General features: G+C 37.2%; 2 protein-coding genes and 1 long non-coding RNA gene across 4 annotated transcripts in view; 2 read left to right on the plus strand and 1 right to left on the minus strand.

Annotated features, from left to right (window-relative positions):
- On the plus strand, positions 1,771-5,151 carry LOC109831933 (probable beta-D-xylosidase 5). Its single transcript, XM_020399415.1, has 6 exons — positions 1,771-2,245; positions 2,693-3,013; positions 3,095-3,264; positions 3,352-3,452; positions 3,541-4,296; positions 4,368-5,151. The coding sequence occupies exons 1-6, from the start codon at positions 1,784-1,786 to the stop codon at positions 4,988-4,990; spliced, it is 2,433 nt and encodes an 810-aa protein (XP_020255004.1). The 5' UTR covers positions 1,771-1,783; the 3' UTR covers positions 4,991-5,151.
- Positions 5,738-18,726, plus strand: part of LOC109831935 — a 17,112-nt gene continuing 4,123 nt past the window's right edge. Inside the window, exons 1-3 of one of the 2 annotated variants that reach the window (XR_002244598.1) lie at positions 5,738-5,875; positions 6,090-6,175; positions 10,790-11,042. This is a non-coding gene — a long non-coding RNA (uncharacterized LOC109831935). The remainder of the gene's footprint in view (positions 5,876-6,089; positions 6,176-10,789; positions 11,043-18,726) is intronic. The other variant, XR_002244599.1, reaches the window with a different exon arrangement.
- LOC109831934 (ABC transporter G family member 41-like) overlaps positions 7,395-18,726 on the minus strand; it is a 15,418-nt gene continuing 4,086 nt past the window's right edge. Inside the window, 21 exon segments of the mRNA XM_020399416.1 lie at positions 7,395-7,766; positions 9,007-9,261; positions 9,385-9,556; positions 10,788-11,015; positions 11,208-11,341; positions 11,761-11,844; positions 12,985-13,275; positions 13,424-13,756; positions 13,833-13,906; positions 14,009-14,149; positions 14,258-14,411; positions 14,510-14,613; positions 15,592-15,752; positions 15,827-16,140; positions 16,226-16,507; positions 16,588-16,889; positions 17,037-17,127; positions 17,256-17,309; positions 17,874-17,950; positions 18,046-18,129; positions 18,132-18,204. Of these exon segments, the coding sequence (XP_020255005.1) occupies positions 7,500-7,766; positions 9,007-9,261; positions 9,385-9,556; positions 10,788-11,015; positions 11,208-11,341; positions 11,761-11,844; positions 12,985-13,275; positions 13,424-13,756; positions 13,833-13,906; positions 14,009-14,149; positions 14,258-14,411; positions 14,510-14,613; positions 15,592-15,752; positions 15,827-16,140; positions 16,226-16,507; positions 16,588-16,889; positions 17,037-17,127; positions 17,256-17,309; positions 17,874-17,950; positions 18,046-18,129; positions 18,132-18,204 (3,675 nt within the window). The 3' untranslated portion in view covers positions 7,395-7,499.

Below are 18,726 nucleotides of genomic sequence, written 5' to 3' on the forward strand. Positions count from 1 at the left end.
GAGACTTTATGCAGCCTCATATGACTTCCGTTGAGAATATTGAGGGTCGTGCAAGACGCTAAAGATACAAGATATTCGGATGATGCAACCAAGAAACAAAGTTCGTTGAGAAGACTCTCCAAGTGGGAGATTGTTGAGAACATTGAGTACTGTATATCCTTCTCACCTACCCCCTGCTACAGTGTTCACCTACCCCCAAATAGTATTCACATATCCCCTGCTACAGTGTTCACCTACTCCCAAATATGGTTCACCTACCCCCATGAGAAAACTTATAAATACCCCCTAAGTTTGATTTGTAAAGTATCTTAGTAGTAGAGAGAGAAAGAGAAAGATACAGATATAAGTAATATCATTGAGAGATCTTGAGAGAGAGTTTGTGAGAATTCTTGGAGAGTATCTTGATTAAGAGAGGGTGTTCTCTTTTATCTTTTTTCTTTGTAACCTCGAAAGGAATATAAAGAAATTGGCATTCGTCGTTGTTCCGTAGAGTAGCTCCATAAGAGTGAACCATGTTATATCTGTGAGTACTGTGATTGAATTCGTATTTGCTGGTTTTATTCTATGCTTCCAAGATCGTTTGAGTGTGTTTTACGTCTCCGTTTGAAGCGTTATTCTTGGCGTGTACCCTAACAAATATTTGTACAATTTATATTTTGGAATCACTGTATCAGTCATCTATATCTCTTGGCGTGTACCCTAACAAATATTTGTACAATTTATATTTTGGAATCACTGTATCAGTCATCTATATCTATACTAATTAATATAACAAGAACAACTAACAATTTATATTTTGGAATCACTGTATCAGTCATCTATATCTATACTAATTAATATAACAAGAACAACTAGGGGGATGAACAAAATGGATGAGCGGTGGACAAACCATCATTTCCAATTGCTTTTAAAAGGATAATATTGTAATTTTACAAGGATTTTTTTTCTCTTTTTTCTCTTTTGTTTCTTTCTAAAACATTCTATGTAATTTTACAAGGAATGACTTGTTTATCTTTTCTATTCCTTTCCTTTCCAGAACATTCAATGTCATTTAAATACCATGAAAAAAGATGGAGCATGCATAGTTGAATATCTCTTTAGTATTTTATTTTATAAAAGATACAAAGAGAATAAATATCTATAAATAAAAAGACGATGTTCTAAGCATATATCTATATATATGCTTCAATTTATTTACACTAGTACACAAAAATAATGAGGAGAAGATAATCAGAGGAGGATTTCAAGTTCAAATAATAAAGGTAAAATCTCTTCGAAAGTCAAGCGTCCCTAATTACTATCTCCTCCGACTATTAAATATTAAATGTACATTCTAAATAAAATGATAATTATTTCATATTCTTTCCAAATAAAAACATACAAAAATAGCATGTATGCATATCACGTGCATTTGAACGTATCGATTTCTAGTATATATTTATAATGTTCTTCGCCTATCATCGCTGTTTGTAAAATTAACACATCAAACAATATACTTAATTGTATGTTCTATTTTATTAATGACTCGTATTTCTTCGATTTTCGAATTCAAAAATCAGTTACCCGCGCGGGATAAAACCAACAAACCGAAGGATCACAAGAAAAATCAAAACTAAAGAATCTCTATCACTCCAAAATCACCAAATCCCATCTATTAACAGCATTTGAAAAAAAAAAATTTAAAAAAAGAAAAAAAAAAATCAAACCCACCCGGCTCTCCTATAAATCACCCCCTACATGATCCATTCCTTCTCCATTGCTCATCCCCACTCCTCACCGAAAAATGGCCTCCTCGCTCTCCTCCCTCCTCCCCCTCCTCCTCCTCTCTCTAACCTCCTTCGCCGCCCTCTCCCTCGCAGACTACCCCCTCCCCTACAACTTCACCCACGTCTGCGACGCCAAGCGCTACGCCTCCCTCAACCTCAGCATCCCCGACTTCGCCTTCTGCGACAAATCGCTGTCGTACTACGTTCGCGCGAAGAATCTCGTCGACAGTATGAATCTGACGGAGAAGGCGAAGCAGCTGGGGAACAATAACAACGGGGAGTGGTACGCGGTGGCGGCCGGAGTGCCGAGGCTGGGGCTGCCGGCGTACAACTGGTGGTCGGAGGCTCTGCATGGGGTGTCCTACATTGGAGGGGGGACTTCTTTCGGGGGGCCTGATGTTAAGGCTGCTACCAGCTTCCCTCTTCCTATTAACTCTGCTGCTGCCTTTAATGCCACCTTGTGGAGGGAGATTGGCAAGGTATCACATTTTTTTTTTTTTAGATTTTTATTTTTTTATGAACATGTTTATGTTGACGTTTGATTTAGATCCAATACTTTCATTTTTTTTATTTGATCAGATTCCTTTAATAGGTGAATATGTGTGCATACTTAACTATTAGTTTATCATTTCCTCTGATTAATCCAGTTTGTTATATTTTTTATTTTTGTTTCTGGCAATCAGATAGTTGTCAAATAGGTTCATTGCATTTTAATTATATATCATGATCACATCTTGCATGCAACCCCAACCTTGATCTATAAACTTGATTATAGTATGCAGTGTCTAGGTCACATTAATTCACAAATCTTTATGATGCATACTAAACATTGAAGGATTTCCTCAATTATCAATTCGTACTCATTTCATAACTTCCTTTACTTTCTTGACGTCACACTGGCTACTGGTTGCTCCCTTTGACTGCAGACCATCTCCACAGAAGCAAGAGCAATGAACAACCTTGGCTTCGCAGGATTAACATTCTGGAGCCCAAACATCAACCTTGTCAGAGATCCAAGATGGGGGAGAGCCCTCGAAACCCCCGGGGAGTGCCCTACCACGGCTGGTATTTACGCCATTAACTTTGTCAGGGGTCTCCAGGATGTCGAAGGCCAAGAACACAGCAACGATCCTAACTCTAGACCCCTCAAAGTCTCGGCCTGCTGCAAGCATTATGCTGCCTATGATGTTGATTACTGGAGAACTACTGGTTCTATGACAGTTGATCGATTCCATTACGATGCCAATGTGCGGAATTTTTTTGTTGACTTCGTTGCGTCTCTCATGAGTTATATGAACAGCTTATAGAATTTTTGTTGATTTTTGTAGGTGACCGAGAGAGATATGGTTGAGTCTTACCTCAAGCCATTTGAGATGTGTGTGAAGGAGGGAGATGTTAGCAGTGTGATGTGTTCATACAACAAAATCAATGGAGTTCCTGCTTGTGCTGACGGAAGAAGGATGAGGGGAACCATCAGAGATGAGTGGGATCTTCATGGGTATACAATTTTACTTATTTTTAATGATTCTTATCAGGATTCAATGATGATTTTTTTTTGTAGTAATTTTGTTCTTTAATTTTACAGTTATGTTGTCTCTGACTGTGACTCCATCAAGACCATATTTGAGAAGCAACAGTGGTTGGATGACACTGCTATTGAAGCCACGGCTCAAGTTATGCGTGCAGGTATATATGATCAATTTTACTTTTAATTATATATATATAAAAAAAATCCCCATGAAGACTGAATGCGTCTAATTTGTACACGTCACAGGTTTGGATTTGGACTGTGGATGGTACTACGCTCAGTACCTAGAAGAAACAGTGAAGAAAGGGCTGATCAAGGAGAGCGATGTCGACGAGGCCCTGATCAACAACTACATTGTCCTCCTGAGGCTCGGGTGGTTCGACGGAAATCCTCTCTACGATAACCTCAACGCTTCAAATGTTTGCTCAGTGGACAACATGAAGCTCGCGGCGAGCGCAGCAAGGCAAGGAATGGTCCTCCTCAAAAACAAGGGTGACGCATTGCCGCTGAGCCCCCAGAAATTCAAGAGGATCGCCGTCGTTGGGCCCCACGCCAACGCCACTGAAGTCATGATCGGGAATTACAATGGCGTCCCTTGCCGTTATATTTCACCTATCGACGGGTTAAAGAAGTACGCGGAGGTTGATTACAGCCAGGGATGCGATGGCGTCCAGTGTCACACTGACAAGTACGTTTTCCACGCGATGAAGAGCGCAGAGGCTGCAGATGCTACCGTCATCGCCGTAGGGTTGAACTTGACGTATGAGCGAGAAGACTGGGATCGAACCGGTTTTGATCTCCCCGGGTATCAAAATCACCTTATCGAGACAGTCGCCAATGTCTCCAAGGGTCCGGTGGTCGTCGTGATTTTCTCTTCCGGAACTGTTAATATCAGTTCCTTCGTCAAGTCTGGTGATGTCGACGCGATAATTTGGGCTGGTTATCCTGGTCAGGAGGGCGGACAAGCCGTCGCCGATATCATCTTTGGTGCATATAACCCAGGTATAAACAGATATTCCGGTGATTTGAGTCTCATCACAATATAATCTCGCATATTTTTTTTTCTGGTTCAGGTGGTAGACTTCCTGTGACCTGGTACCCATCAGAGTATACGTCGCAGATTCCGGAGACATCTCAACAATTCCGACCAAATGATGAGCTTGGGTACCCCGGACGGACTTACAGGTTCTACAACGGAACAACCCAATTCGACTTCGGCTACGGCCTGAGCTACACCAAGTTCAGCTACAGTTTCGTGAACCCCAACGTCTTGGTCACGAAGAACGTCAACAACGCGAGGCAGTGCTACAACTTCCTCCCCTTCGAAGACAAGCAATTAACCGACGTCCCCGCGTGCCAGTCTGCGCTGGTGTCTGATCTTGATTGCACCGCGGGGGACGTCAGCGTGCAGGTTTCGGTGGCGAACGTAGGGAAGCTCGACGGCAGCGACGCGGTGATGCTTTACGCGAAGCAGCCTCAGGGGCTTATCGGAGCTCCGATCAAGGACCTCGTGGCGTTTGAGAGGGTGTTCTTGAAGGCTGGAGAGAGTAAAGTGGTGAGCTTTGAGATTGATGCTTGCAAGAGGCTGGCTTTTGTTACGGAGTCTGCACAAGAGGTTTTGCCGCAGGGCGAGCACACTCTCCTTGTTGGGGACCAGAAGTTGCCTGTTTACGTTCACTTGCAGAAGGAGGTTTGAGTTTTTTTTGGCGGTGTTCGTCATTCAACTTTCGTGTTGAATGTAATCGAGTTGTTAGTTTAATAATTGGATTGGTGTTTGTTTGTGGGTCTTGATATTGTTTGTAGATGGATTGTCTCTATTCAAATTGATTTTAGTTGAAGCACCACTCTTTTGGTTTCTGAGCTTTGATTTTCTTTTCTTTTCTTTTTCTTCAATATATCCTTTTTTTCTCTCTCTCTCTCTCAAGTACTGGTCATGCTCTGTTTGAAATTAATATGATGTTCCATCAAAATAAATATTTAAAATAATAATAATAAGGAAAATAAAAAGAAAAACGAAATAAATTGTCTATGACCTGATCCAATTTCAGTACAATCCGAAACAATAAATACCTAAAGTTTTGGGGTTCTCAAAAAAGCCCGGTTCAACTTTCAAGTTATTCAAAAGTCCTCTCGAAGAGCTTGAACAAGGATTTTCACCGGCGAAAACACTTCCGACATAATTTTACCAGGAAAAATTCCCTAGGGGAGACAGGTGAGGTGTCCCCCTCTTATTGCATAATGAGTTGGTCATGCAATAGGAGGGGGACACCTCACCTGTCTTCGTCCTATATTTTGGGTCACTGTAGCAAAACTCGAAGGGTAACGGTGATTGAGAACCCCAAAACTTAGGGGGTTTGGGCATTTAAGTTAAAGGGGTTATCTGTAAAGGAATAAAAACTTAATGGGGTTGGCTAAAATTTACACTTAAAAAGACCGAAGCCCCCCGAACTCGACAAAGCAACGTCATTTCAATTCAAAACCCTAGAATCTCCTCTCCCCTCCGTTTTCTCCAATTTTCGGCGAGAATCGGTGATCATTTCCGTCGGCGAGTCTGCCGCCGTCGAGGATTTTGTCCTCTCAGGTCTGAACTGTCTCTTTGTTTTATGAAATTTAGCGCATTTGAGCAGTTCGAGGAGGTTAAACCCTAATTTGATGATCATTTTCGTACATTTATGAAATTTAGCGCATTTGAGCAGTTCGAGGAGGTTAAACCCTAATTTGATGATCATTTTCGTACATATTGGGCAACTCATAGAGTGTGATGGTTCGAAATGTTTCTGTTTGACTTCAATCAGGCTAAAACTTAATTGGAAGATCTCCGTGAATTGGGGTCACTCAACAAGCACGCATGCATGCTCGAGTTTTGAAGGAATTTGATCATGTATGTATATTTTTTTCCCGGGAAATGTTTTTGTCGAAAACGTGAATGAATGTGACACCAACGGTAGCATGAGCGTTGATTGCTTCTACTATTAAGCCAATGCATGTATTGTCGTTTAATTTCATAGTCTTTTTTAATGAAGCATATGTATGTACGATGAAAGTTATTGAATTTTTCTTGAAGGGACTGAGAGAGATATGGTTGAATCAATCTTAAGCCATTTGAGTTATGTGTGAAGGAGGGAGATGTTAGCCGTGTGTTGTGTTCTTGTAACAAAATCAATGGCAATCTAGCTTGTGCTGTTGGAAGGTTGCATGAGAGGAACTAATAGAGATGAATGGGATCTTAATAGGGTATATAAAATTGCTTATTCTACTATTTTTTTAATCATGATTTAATGGATGATTACAATGATTTTGTGCTTTGTTATAGTAATATAGTCTCTGACTGTGACTCCATCAAGACCGTATTTGAGACAATTATTGGATGGCTGTGCTATTAAAGCTGCAGCTCAAGTTATGCGTGCAAGTATTGGGGAGGAAAATAGTAGATATGCTCCTTTTAAAACGATCAACTATTTTCGCGTGAGTTTTGTTTGAATATTTTAAAACAAATTCACATTATAAACTACTGCACATTGGAGAGGAAAATACTAGATATGCTCCTTTTGAACTTATATGAAGTTAGCAATTTAAAACTCTGTATTCTGAAAACAGAAAAATAACCCTTGCTCCATGATCTGACAACCAGAACATTAACTGGCAATAATTCAGCACTATGACTTCTATACACTACATATTTGATCTTAACTTCATTGTGTATTCGACATTGATTACATGTAAAATAGTATTGTATATCATTTCATCTCCGATATCTATGTTATTAAAGTACAGCTTCTGATACCCAAGTCCTAGATACATACAAAAAGATCTCCTTTCCCTAGCTAAAGTTCGAGAAAAACCACAAAGTAGAAGAAAAACTTGCATGAGAAGAAAAACACGATTTCTGAAAAATATGATCATTTTCTACAAGTACAAACTGTCATTGAATACATAAATGAATGTATGAAACTGTGTACGAAATGTGTATACACTGTTGTAAGTATATATATTTTCTTTGTGTACGTATCATAGAGATATATTCTGCTAGAAAGTGCAAGTTTAGTAATTAAAGTTGTTTTCTTGGATATGCTTGCTAGACGAAACAATATATTGCCATTACGTCATGAGAACTTGAACATGCAATTTGGTATGAAGTTTTGCATTTACAACTAGTAATAGTAACACATTAATATTTTTTTGATAGTAGTACATGAACATCATTCTCATCGTCTTTGAAAATTTAGCTTTTCTATACAAAATGCAAAGAGAGAACCTAAGATGAGAGGATAGGCAATGAGAACAACAGCCACAACTCCCAGACGGTCATGGTGGTATCCGAAGTAGTCCTTTATAAAGGAGGAAATTAGTTTTGTTTCTCCGAACACCATGATCTCCTTGTCTATGTCTCCATATTGTGTAGTAAACAGGCTGTTTAGGGTCCATGACATGGGACTGATATAATAAAGCCAGATCCACCACTTCGGGATTTGCTGCAAGGAATCACCAAGATACCAGATAAATAAATTTTATATATTTAACATAATTACATAAATGACTTTAATTTAAGACACCTTAAAACAATTAACTCAGAAAAAAACGCGATGTCATTGATATACCTTACAATGTCTAGTTATACATTTATAATGATGTTAATAATTTACTCATACACATACACACATTATGTGTGCACTTTTAGATCTTAAGAACTCCAACGGTCCAACCTGAAGAAAAATATCATCATAGTATTATTGATCACCAGAAACAAATCAATCTTCAACAATGTCTGATGCGCCTTTACTTTATTCATAGATAGTTTTTCAGTTACAACATCATTATCTTCTTCTTAAGCTTTTTTTTTCACCATTATGTTGGTCATGGAACTAGTCGAAGGCAGGAAGCCACAGAACTTTCTATCTTATATTAGGCAAATAATTCTAACTAATATCACGTAGGTGCATGCTTGCAACCTAGTAACAGGAGACATATGACTTGGCAATGGTGTAATCTCAAAGCACCGTCATTAACTATAAATGAAAGAGTATATCACAACTTTGCAAAATGCAAATGCCTGCCAATCTCTTGATCCTACAAGTGTGAGGAGAAGAAGGTTTTGCTAAAAGTGTCTTGAAGGGATTGTTTGGTTGCGAGGAAAATTTGCCTTTGGTGAACAGTTTAACCTCCAAAAAAGGGCATGCTCCCAAGTTCTCTCAGCATGGAGTTTAGAAACAGAAATAGGATACATGGAAAGCTATACTGCAGGAAATTGTATTTATTTAAGACACAATTTTAATAGAATACCAAATGAAATTACATTATCAATTTGAAAATAAAATGAACTGTATAAAGAAAGGAAAAAAATCATCTTACACTTCTGGATTTAACTGTATGCATGTGATTGAATATGAAGGATTCTTTAAGAGAGTTAATTTAACCAATAAATCTGGCAATAAGAATTCAACCCATCTTATGCAATTTATTCTACAAGTTATTTTCTAGCACTGATTTTATCCAAAAACCAGCCTTGCATTACAACTTTGTTGAATGTCAGACGGCCAAGATGTACTTATTACTTAAGCTTAATTTATGTGCTTTTAACAGTATTGTCAGAGGAAAATTGTTAGGAAGAAATGTATTACAGCAGTATTGACTGTAAAAACATCAGCTGTTCTAAATATGGTAAAGGAGATTTTGTTCCATGGAAATATGTAATTAAGTGAAAGGAAAACTTACTGGGCCTGGTATGATGAAGCCAGAGAAGAGATTTAGAATGCCATAGCAGGGAGATTGCAGTATGGAAGCCACTTGAACATTGGGGGTCAATGAAACAATCAACATTCCTAGGTAAACATAAGTGAGCAATGTGCAGAACATGGTGAAGAAGAACCATAAGAACTTTTGAGCTGACCAATAATAGCCAATTGTTGGATATGTGATGACGATAAATAATCCTACTTGGATGAATACATAAGGAATCTCAATTACCATCTGCCGAAAATAAAGAATATCAGAACTTACTGTAAAGTCATGTAAGCTATTTGTTTATGGTGTGTTTTCATGTATCAATGGGTGTGTGTCTAAGACGCTACATATAAAGATGACTTTTTTAACCTGTGCTAATGAGTAGGCCCATGGAGAGTACATTCCTGCATATTTCTCACGGTATAGAACAGTTCGTTCAGTTGCTACGAATGTCAAAACTGAGGATGCGTTGTTTATGCCGAAGAAGTTCGTGACAACGTACATTAACCCCAGCATGTTGAACAGATCTTGCTGGTTGTTTCTTCAACAAATGAAACAAACAGACGTCAGTACAGAAAGTATAGCCCATATATGTATTAGTCTTAAAAATAGAATCCACCAGTGTGGTATTCTACGGAGAAATCTGCTCAATGTAGAGAACTTTTTTCATGAATGTATCAGATTTTTGTTTGTCATTCTATTCGCTGATGCTTCAAGCCTATGTCTGAGAAGGGTATTCCAAATTGGAGCACTGATTAAAATCGTTCCATTTATTATACTTGAGGTCTAACATGGCCTCTCCCATTTAGTGTCTGAGGTAAGAGGCAAGGGTCTTCTTGTGGTTTTTAATACTTAATTCTGAGTTTCCCTTCAGAGTTCAACATTTTGGGTTATCACTTTGAAATTTGATCTAATTCTTGATTCTTTTTTGAGAATCATGTCGCAGCAGTGATCTAAGTGGTATCTAATCAAACATGATTAAGCAAGAGCTCGAGAGCACCATATCCTGAGGGGAAATTTAAAAGAATTATCTGCCATGGCCTAGCTGCGTCAAAATGCCTTTTGAACTCTTCTTTAACCTGCATCCTGGTCAGCTATGGTCCTTATCTTGTGGTTTCAAAACCATTCAGTGGGGCATGTCAGCTTCCACAAATACACTCAACATGTTCTTGTATACTAAATAAGGATTTTGGAGCAATGTGCATGTCACTTATGTGATGTGGTTTTTTTACAATTATTTTTTATGTTTCATTTGTTTATGGCCTTTTTTTGCGAATAATCATTGTCCATTTATTTCAATAGGATAGTGTTCAAAAGCTAATTATTTATGGCCTTTTTTTGCGAATAATCATTGTCCATTTATTTCAATAGGATAGTGTTCAAAAGCTAATTACTTTAATGCAATTAATGTTTGCCTCTGTAATAGAGTCCAATCCAATAGAGCAAGCACACCTGTTCTCATATCCCTCCCTCACTCCCTCCATGCACATCTTCCTGCCTCATAAATGATGCACTGGCTGTCTTGTTTTCTTATGTTTCATTTTCCTGCCTTATTAGCTTCTATTTGTGGCACTAACCGTAACGTTTTGCCTTTTCCAAGGATCTGCTATTTTCCTGCCTTATTAGCTTCTATTTGTGGCACTAACCGTAACGTTTTGCCTTTTCCAAGGATCTGCTTTGATATTTATTATTATATAATATATGAAAATTCCAGCTAGAAGAATTATTGACTTTTCTATTTTAAAGCTCCTGACACATGTATACTGACTTACAGTGTCTTCCCATGCTTCCAGAACAGAACTGCAAATACAGTTGAGGAGATAATTACAAATATCATGCGCGTCAAGTTATATGAAGGACTTCTCCAGTATGACAGGTACTGTTTCCACAGGCAAGCTTTGAACTGCACCCATCCATTTTGTGGAAAACGAGTGGGAAAGTGTAAATCACTTGAATCTGGTGGTGGTTTGCTAACTTGTCTGACGAGCTCTTGATTATTCCTGGAATTGGGGAAAATAGAACATAAGGTAACTTTTACAATCTGCACCTAGATAAAATTTGAACAATGTCATGATAATGTTTCATATTTTGATAGAAATTGTTTATTTATAAGGTCTTCCAATTGTACACTTAGCATCAAAGGCATAAGCAAATATTAAATATAAGCATCTGCATATTAATAATTAATTCACCTGTATAGTGGCGACTGTCTGTATATTTGTGCAAAATCTACATTAAGTTGCGCTTCAACAGATGTAGAGGTAACGTCCAACATCCATGTTGCTGGATTATAATTTTTCTTTATCCTTGGTATCCCTGTAATGCCCTGATACAGTAAGATCAGGAACAATCAGCTTAAGCTACTTAGTAGATGTATTGATGAAATGTGTTTTATTTCTCTTTGTCGCTATATACATACATAACACCATAATTTATCTCTGAAGTAAAATAAAAATTTCTTTTCAAGTTTCATGCACAAGTATAATGAAACTGTGTAATATTCAGGCTTACTTGACAAGACATATAGCTGTGGTTTGGTTGTAATGAACCTTACACCTTATGTGGTTCAGTTTCAAACTTATAAGAGTTTCAAACTTAATAAAGATAGCACAGATGGAAGAGAGATCTAAGACAATGTAATCTGTGTGCCGTAGTTTTGAACTATAGAAGACAGCATCACATATCTCTGATTCTATCTAATAGTAGACTTTATAACCTAGATGATAATGTATATGGATAACTTACCTCAAAATATTCAATAACTTCACATGAATGCTGACCTAACTGCCCAACATATATCAGTTCACCTCCCCTTTTCATTAAAATTAGCTGCAGGAAAATGAAATTTTTGTTTCTCAGCAAAAGCCTGAATTGAACGCAGAGACAGAGAACTAATCCAGATAATAAAATACTCTAATGCATTAATTTTTGTAGCGAGAAGTTAAGATATCAGATGAAGAATGCTATATTGGCTATATCTAGAATCATCAACATTGATTATGCTAACTGCAGGGATCTTTCAGTAGGTTGGATAGTAAAGGTAGTAGTAAAGCTCATAGTTATCAATATGGAATTATTGAAATAAGATACATACTCGCAAAAAAACGTAGGACACATATATGTATAGTCATATTCATATATGTCTATGTGTATGTATAGTATGCTCAATTGTGTTTTTGTTAAACTTTTATTTGTAACTGTTCAAATAAATTTAGAGATCGCTGTACGAGGAAAAAAAATAAGTTTCACACAGAAAGGATATTGTAGTGTGCAACTTGAAGAAAGTAGAAACTTTTTTTAATGTAACCTTAAGTAAATTTAATTCTTATTGTGTACTTAATTTACTTAATTTGTGTTCTCCATTCAACGGCTAAAGTTTAAGGTTTAATATAAGTAATTTTCAATAAGTTTGTCTATATAAATGGTTCTTTAGTAAATACTACAACTATTTTTGAATTATTTTTTAGTTTTTTCAGTCCAAAAAGTATGCATATGTGTTTTTTATTAAAGTTAAATAATTATCATGAAGTGTCAAAAAGATCTTAAGAGTATAAGTATGATATCCTATAAGTATTGGAACTGTTTCCTATATTTTCTAACATGGTATGTTGTCTTAAAACAATTTTTTAGATAGAAGTCTCCTGTCCATATTTAGTGTTCGGTAGCCATGGTTCAGCTCTTTGATCCTGCGACGGTTTTCATCTACAGATGACATAGATGTTTTATTTCTGTTTAATGAAAATTCAGTTCTTTTGTTCGGTACCTTTCAGAAATTTAGAACTATGTGGCCATTAAATAGTCACCACACTCTTACATGTTGCTGATATCGTCAAGTCATAAAAAGATGTGTTAAAAAATTCTGGTTATATACACTTAAGATTATGGTTTATTTCTCCTAGAATTTTTTCCTTTTTAGTGGGTTTTTGCTGCATTATTATCCGTGTATTTGCAACATAAATCCATTATTACCTCATCAAATGCCTCAAAAATATCAGTACTAGGTTGGTGAATGGTGCAGACCACTGTTTGTCCTGTCCCAACAACGTTTTTCACTGCACGCATTACTATTGCAGCTGCTCTAGCATCTAAACCTGATGTGGGTTCGTCCATGAATATAATAGATGGATTTGCAACAAGTTCTACAGCAATAGTCAGTCGTTTCCTCTGCTCAGTAGATAATCCGCTGACCCCAGGTATTCCAACTAAGGAGGCTTTGATGCCATCAAGCTCAATTATTTCAAGCACTTCATTTATGAACTCCTGTTGATCAAACACAACTGGTACTAAATCTAACAAGAAAGATATCAATTGAACTGGCAGTATTATTGATCTATTGTATACATGTGATTCTATGAGAGTTATAGTGATAGACTGATAGTTCATGGAAAAAAGAGATGCGCAAACTCACAGATCTAGTGGTTGGATCAACTTGAGATGGTAGCCTCAGCCAGGCTGAATATATTACTGACTCTTCTACAGTAATATGTGGAGAGTGTATGTCGTTCTGCTCACAATAACCTGATATCCTAGCAAATGTTTGTTGTACCTTAGGATATCCTCCAATTCTTATGTCCCCTTCGATTGTACCCCCTGTTTTTCTTCCTGCAAGAACATCCAATAACGTGGTCTTCCCTGCACCACTAACACCCATAAGCGCTGTAAGAATTCCAGGACGGAATGTGCCGGTAATATTGTGGAGAAGTTGTAGCTGTTTCTCCGTATAGCCTTGTTCTCTCATTTCCTAGTATGGAACAGTATGAGTATTAATAATGTGAATTTCCATATATTATAGTGATCTAGGATCATAACATGATTACCAGAGGAGTGTCAACATAGTACTTCACGTCCTGAAATGCTACTGTGAGGGGAATGAATGGTAAAACCATCCTTCCTGCAGCATGTTTCATTAAGTTTAGTTTATTTTTATTTCCTCCAAGTCCTAACCAGTATCAACTTTTCTTCCTTGATGAAGAATCAGACTAAACAGCCGTACCTGTTCTCTTATGTTCTGTGGCAGTCCTAGGAGATATACTTGGTGAAGTATCATGTAGTTTCCTTTCGTCCTTAGTGTCTTCTTCTCCCTTTATTTGGTAAAGTTTTTCTTGGGATATAATTGCTTGAGATACACCAGGTTCTGAAATTGGAATACATTTTGTAAGTTTTCTTTTCTTTTCCCTTATGAGAATGTAGGATACTTGAGAGTTATATGATTCTTATCATATTAGTTGGTTATACTTCTTACGTTTTCTGAGAGTTATTGCCAAAGAGAATGCCACATTAAGGAGCAAAACGTATCCGACCAAGGCACCCACTGATATCCAGTAAAAGTAGCCATTAAAGTTCAGTCCACGGCTTGTCAGAACTTGCTGTCCTATAGTTGTATTTGCTGATGTAATCTGTAAAATAGGATTTTTGTATAGGAAGATTTGTATAGTTGGAGAGAGATTCCGTGTGAGGCTAATAAGAAAAATAGTTAATCAGTTTTATGCCTCACCTTTTCCCACCGCGGTGCAAGGAATTCATTTACTGCCAAGCCTATCTCTGCATATGTTAATGGGGAACACCAAAATCCCCACTTTAACCAGCTAGGCATAGAGTCTGAACAAGCAAATCATGATTAGTATATGTCATATCCAATATTTTAGGATTATGATTCCCTTTGACTTTTGATTTTTTTATGTCATAGTTGGTTGTGATTTCCTACTGCTTATCATATCATATTTTCCTCTCCTCTGAGCCATATCCATATTCTACTTTGGCAGATATGAATATGGATTTTAGTTACCGAATTATATTAGTAAGAGGAGACACATATGGTATATGTCATATCCAATGTATAGTTTAGTAACTAAAAATTATATCGGTCAAAGTAGAATAGGAATATGGCTCAGAGGAGAGGAAAATAAATCCGGATACATATTGGACATGAGAGAAATTGATAGAACTCAAAGAATATAGATGCTATATGATACATAGCTGTTTAAATAAAACATATTTCTCAAATCATAGGTCCCCAACGCATTTGGCATGCATAAAATGTAAGGTTAGGTCTGTAGATCGTGAAAATAAACTTGGGATCCACTGATCTAAAGTCAAAATAGTTTCTAACCATCAATGCAGATACTCAGAATCTTAGATTCCAGAACTGGATTCAGATATTTTTTCTATTTTCATATCATTGTCATAATCCTTTCAAAAAATTAAAATGATATCTGTATCCACATCGCCCGGATATGGATATTCAATAATCAATATCCATATTCATGATACAGATATATCCTCGGATATTAGTACCCATTTGCATCCTACCTACACAGCTATATAGATCTTACTCTGGATGAATTTTAGGGTTTCTCTTGGGTTGGACTAGTGTGAACTGTTAGGCCATATTGGGAAATTGTAGGCAGAGAGTTGATATTAGATTGACAGTCAGCTAGATAGTTTTACTTAGTTGTTTATATGTTGCCTAATTAGCAACTTGTGCTTGATACTGACCCCATTTTGACAAGTAAGAAACGTAATAATGATGACATAATGATGGGTTGAGATTTGAGAATGTGGAAAGAATACACTTACGATATGGTAGAATAAAGCCGCCAAATACCAGGAGTACTAGAAAAGTCAAGGTACCGCTCACTGTAGAAGCCACTGGTGTCTGGAAATATGAGGCAAGGAAACGAAACAAGGAAAGTGACACCTGGTGCAAGATGAGAAGCAGAAGAAACTGGCGGAAGAACCTAATAAGACAAGCTGATCAGAATTATGTAACATTAATGCTAAAGAGTTGAAACACTACAAATAGGAAAGCTACCTTACTGCCTCTGGGCTGTATCCAATTCCGTAATAAGTAATAGACGTCCATAGTAGAGATTCTATCAAAGAAATAGGGATTTTTAATAGGAAAGCAGGAATTGCGTAAGCCCACGCAGGGTAGAAGTAAAAATCTCTCTGTTTATAGAACACAGGAAGCCTAGTGATCGTCATAGCCAACTCTGGAAATCCATTGACCATATGGATTATTAGTGTGTAAAACAATGCTCCGAGGTAGCTATTAGCATGAAAAACATCAACTCCGAGGCGTGTACACAGGAAAATGGTCATTGTGATGATTGCAGTAATCCCAAGCTGCAAGAACGGTGAGCTAACTGTTTGAGCTGAATGCTTATTTGTCATATTACATCACAAGAGCTATTCGTAAAAAGCTATGTACCTGAGTTGATTTGAATATGTAAACGAAAGAATTCCTCTTCATCAGAAGCAATTCCCTCACCATGCAAGCTTTAAACAGTTCCCACTTTGGTAATGAATAAGCATTGAAAGATAAAGCATTTTTATGGCACTGGGATTTGTCGTAAGGCTTTGATAGCTCCTCTTCAAGTCTCTGTCCAACATCATAAGCGTTGAACTTTTTGCAGAGGTGACCTACCGAAACATAATGGTATTCTTCGTACGTACGAGACCAGTACTGTTCTTGATCTTTTCTGGACAATACCTGAACATAATTAATCATGAGTGAGTTCTGAGGATCTATAAGAACACCAGATTAGTTAATAAATACATCACCATAATTACCTCCTGCAAAAATTCAGCTTCCTCTTTCCTCTCTGGACATTTGAATCCACATTCTTCAAAAAAATTAAGAATATGATTGCGAGGGCCATGGTATACAATCTTTCCTTTTGCCATTAATATGATGTCATCAAAGAGATCATAAGTTTCAGGTGCAGGCTGGAGAAGTGAAACGACAATAGTAGTCTCTGTGATATGAGCCAATTGTTGAAAACAAGAAATGATTTGGAATGTCGTAGAGCTGTCTAGTCCGGTTGATATTTCATCCATAAATAGAGCTTTTGTCGGTCCAACAATGATCTCGGCTAACCATGTTCAATTGTACAGCAGAATTGTGCACATAAATAGTTAGAACATATTTAAGTTGCACTTGCAGTTAATCATGGTGATTCCTGAAAAGTTCATACAGAGAAAAGTAGCTGGAGCTTGTTATGTTGTCCTGTTCATGTTACCTGTAGTCAATCTTTTCTTTTGGCCACCTGAGATTCCTCTTCTCATGACATCTCCAATCATCGTATCTGAACAGATGTCCAGTCCCATGATCTGCTAACCAAACACTATTTAGATCTCAGTTATAAAATCAATTCAATCCCAATGTCGACTAACCTATGAGGCTGTTATACATAACTCTAATTTCTATTTCTATTTTCTATCATGTAGGAGAAAATTACCTTTAATATATAGTCTGTTTGGAGACTTCTTTCTAATCCCTCCACAGAAATTGCCTACATAGAACAAATCCGTCCTCATTCCTTTTGTAATGCTTGATATGAGTAGAAGAAGTATGTTGTTGCATACAGTCATTACACATACGTGTGCGTGCGCGCGCGCACACACGAATAAAGCTAGAATAAAACTTAAGTGGATAGGAGCCCTTGTTCACCAACTTTTATCCCTTCATTATGCTTTGAGATTGTGCTACACATCAAGACTATCTTTGAGATTTGTGCCTTGATGTATATCACATGCTAGCACAAATCTCAATGCAAAATCAATGTATAGAAAAGTTGGTAGGCAAAGGGCTCCTATCCACTTAAATTTACAAGAGCATTACTCTCTCTCTCTCTCTCTCTCTCTTGTGTATGTATGTGTGAGAACTTCTGTAGTGTGATATAATAGAGATTAACATATTTATACAAATTAAGTTGCCAATATATAATTTCTTGAACTGGTTTTATTATCGAAGGAAGGACGAAACTTGGGTTATCCTTTAACTTATAACAATTCTAGTAATATAGTATAGATCCCTGTTTCAGGGGAAAATAAGCATGAGACAGGGTGATGATTACCTTCATGTATGTATCTATGTCGGACTCAGGGATAATTCCAGCCTGCTTCTCCCTTCTACTAACTTCCTCCATAATTTCTTCATGGGAAATTATATTTTGCATTAAGGATCACTTTCTATGTAGGTGTAAGATCAATATCTACAAGTTGTTTTGGACGATCTTAAGTCCTTACCTTGTCTGCTTCCAACACCTTGAAAGCGTGCTGAAAAATCCAAAGTCTCCCGTACAGTCATCTCAGGAATATGCAGATCATATGGCTCACGTAAGCTGCTGTTTTCTCTTGGACAAACTCCTTTACTCTGAAGCCATTATATGAAATTTCTCCTGCAACCTGTGATAGAATTTTCTGTTATTGAAGGTTGAAATCTATATAGAAAAGTACAAACAAATTTTTTGGAAGGGGAATTTGCTTCGATGCAATCCAACCATTGCTAATGACTTTCTTTTGAGGTAGCAAATTTTTTGGAAGGGGAATTTGCTTCGATGCAATCCAACCATTGCTAATGACTTTCTTTTGAGGTAGGAAGCCCACTACCAAAGGGCCTGTTACAGGTATTTGCAAGAAAAAAAAGCTGTGTGCATGATGGATTGCAGTCTGCAATAAGCATTGTCAAGAATAGTGCTTCTGATGACCAGTAAGTATAGATAACATGAAGTCCTGTCTATAATGGTGAGGTTAAGCTTGTGGAATGGTAATTGCCTATCTGTTGCTCATCTGGATTCTGTATTGCTGATTTTCAATTGCTTGAGATTAAACTATTTATAAGAAATGGAGGTAGCACACGGCTTGCAATGGTGGGGTCTTTTCAAGCTATCCTTTCATTTTCTTTATCCTGGTCCTTCGACGGTGCCT

The sequence above is a fragment of the Asparagus officinalis genome, chromosome 2 (genome assembly GCF_001876935.1).
Source record: "Asparagus officinalis chromosome 2, Aspof.V1, whole genome shotgun sequence".
In the NCBI taxonomy this organism is placed as follows: domain Eukaryota; kingdom Viridiplantae; phylum Streptophyta; class Magnoliopsida; order Asparagales; family Asparagaceae; genus Asparagus; species Asparagus officinalis.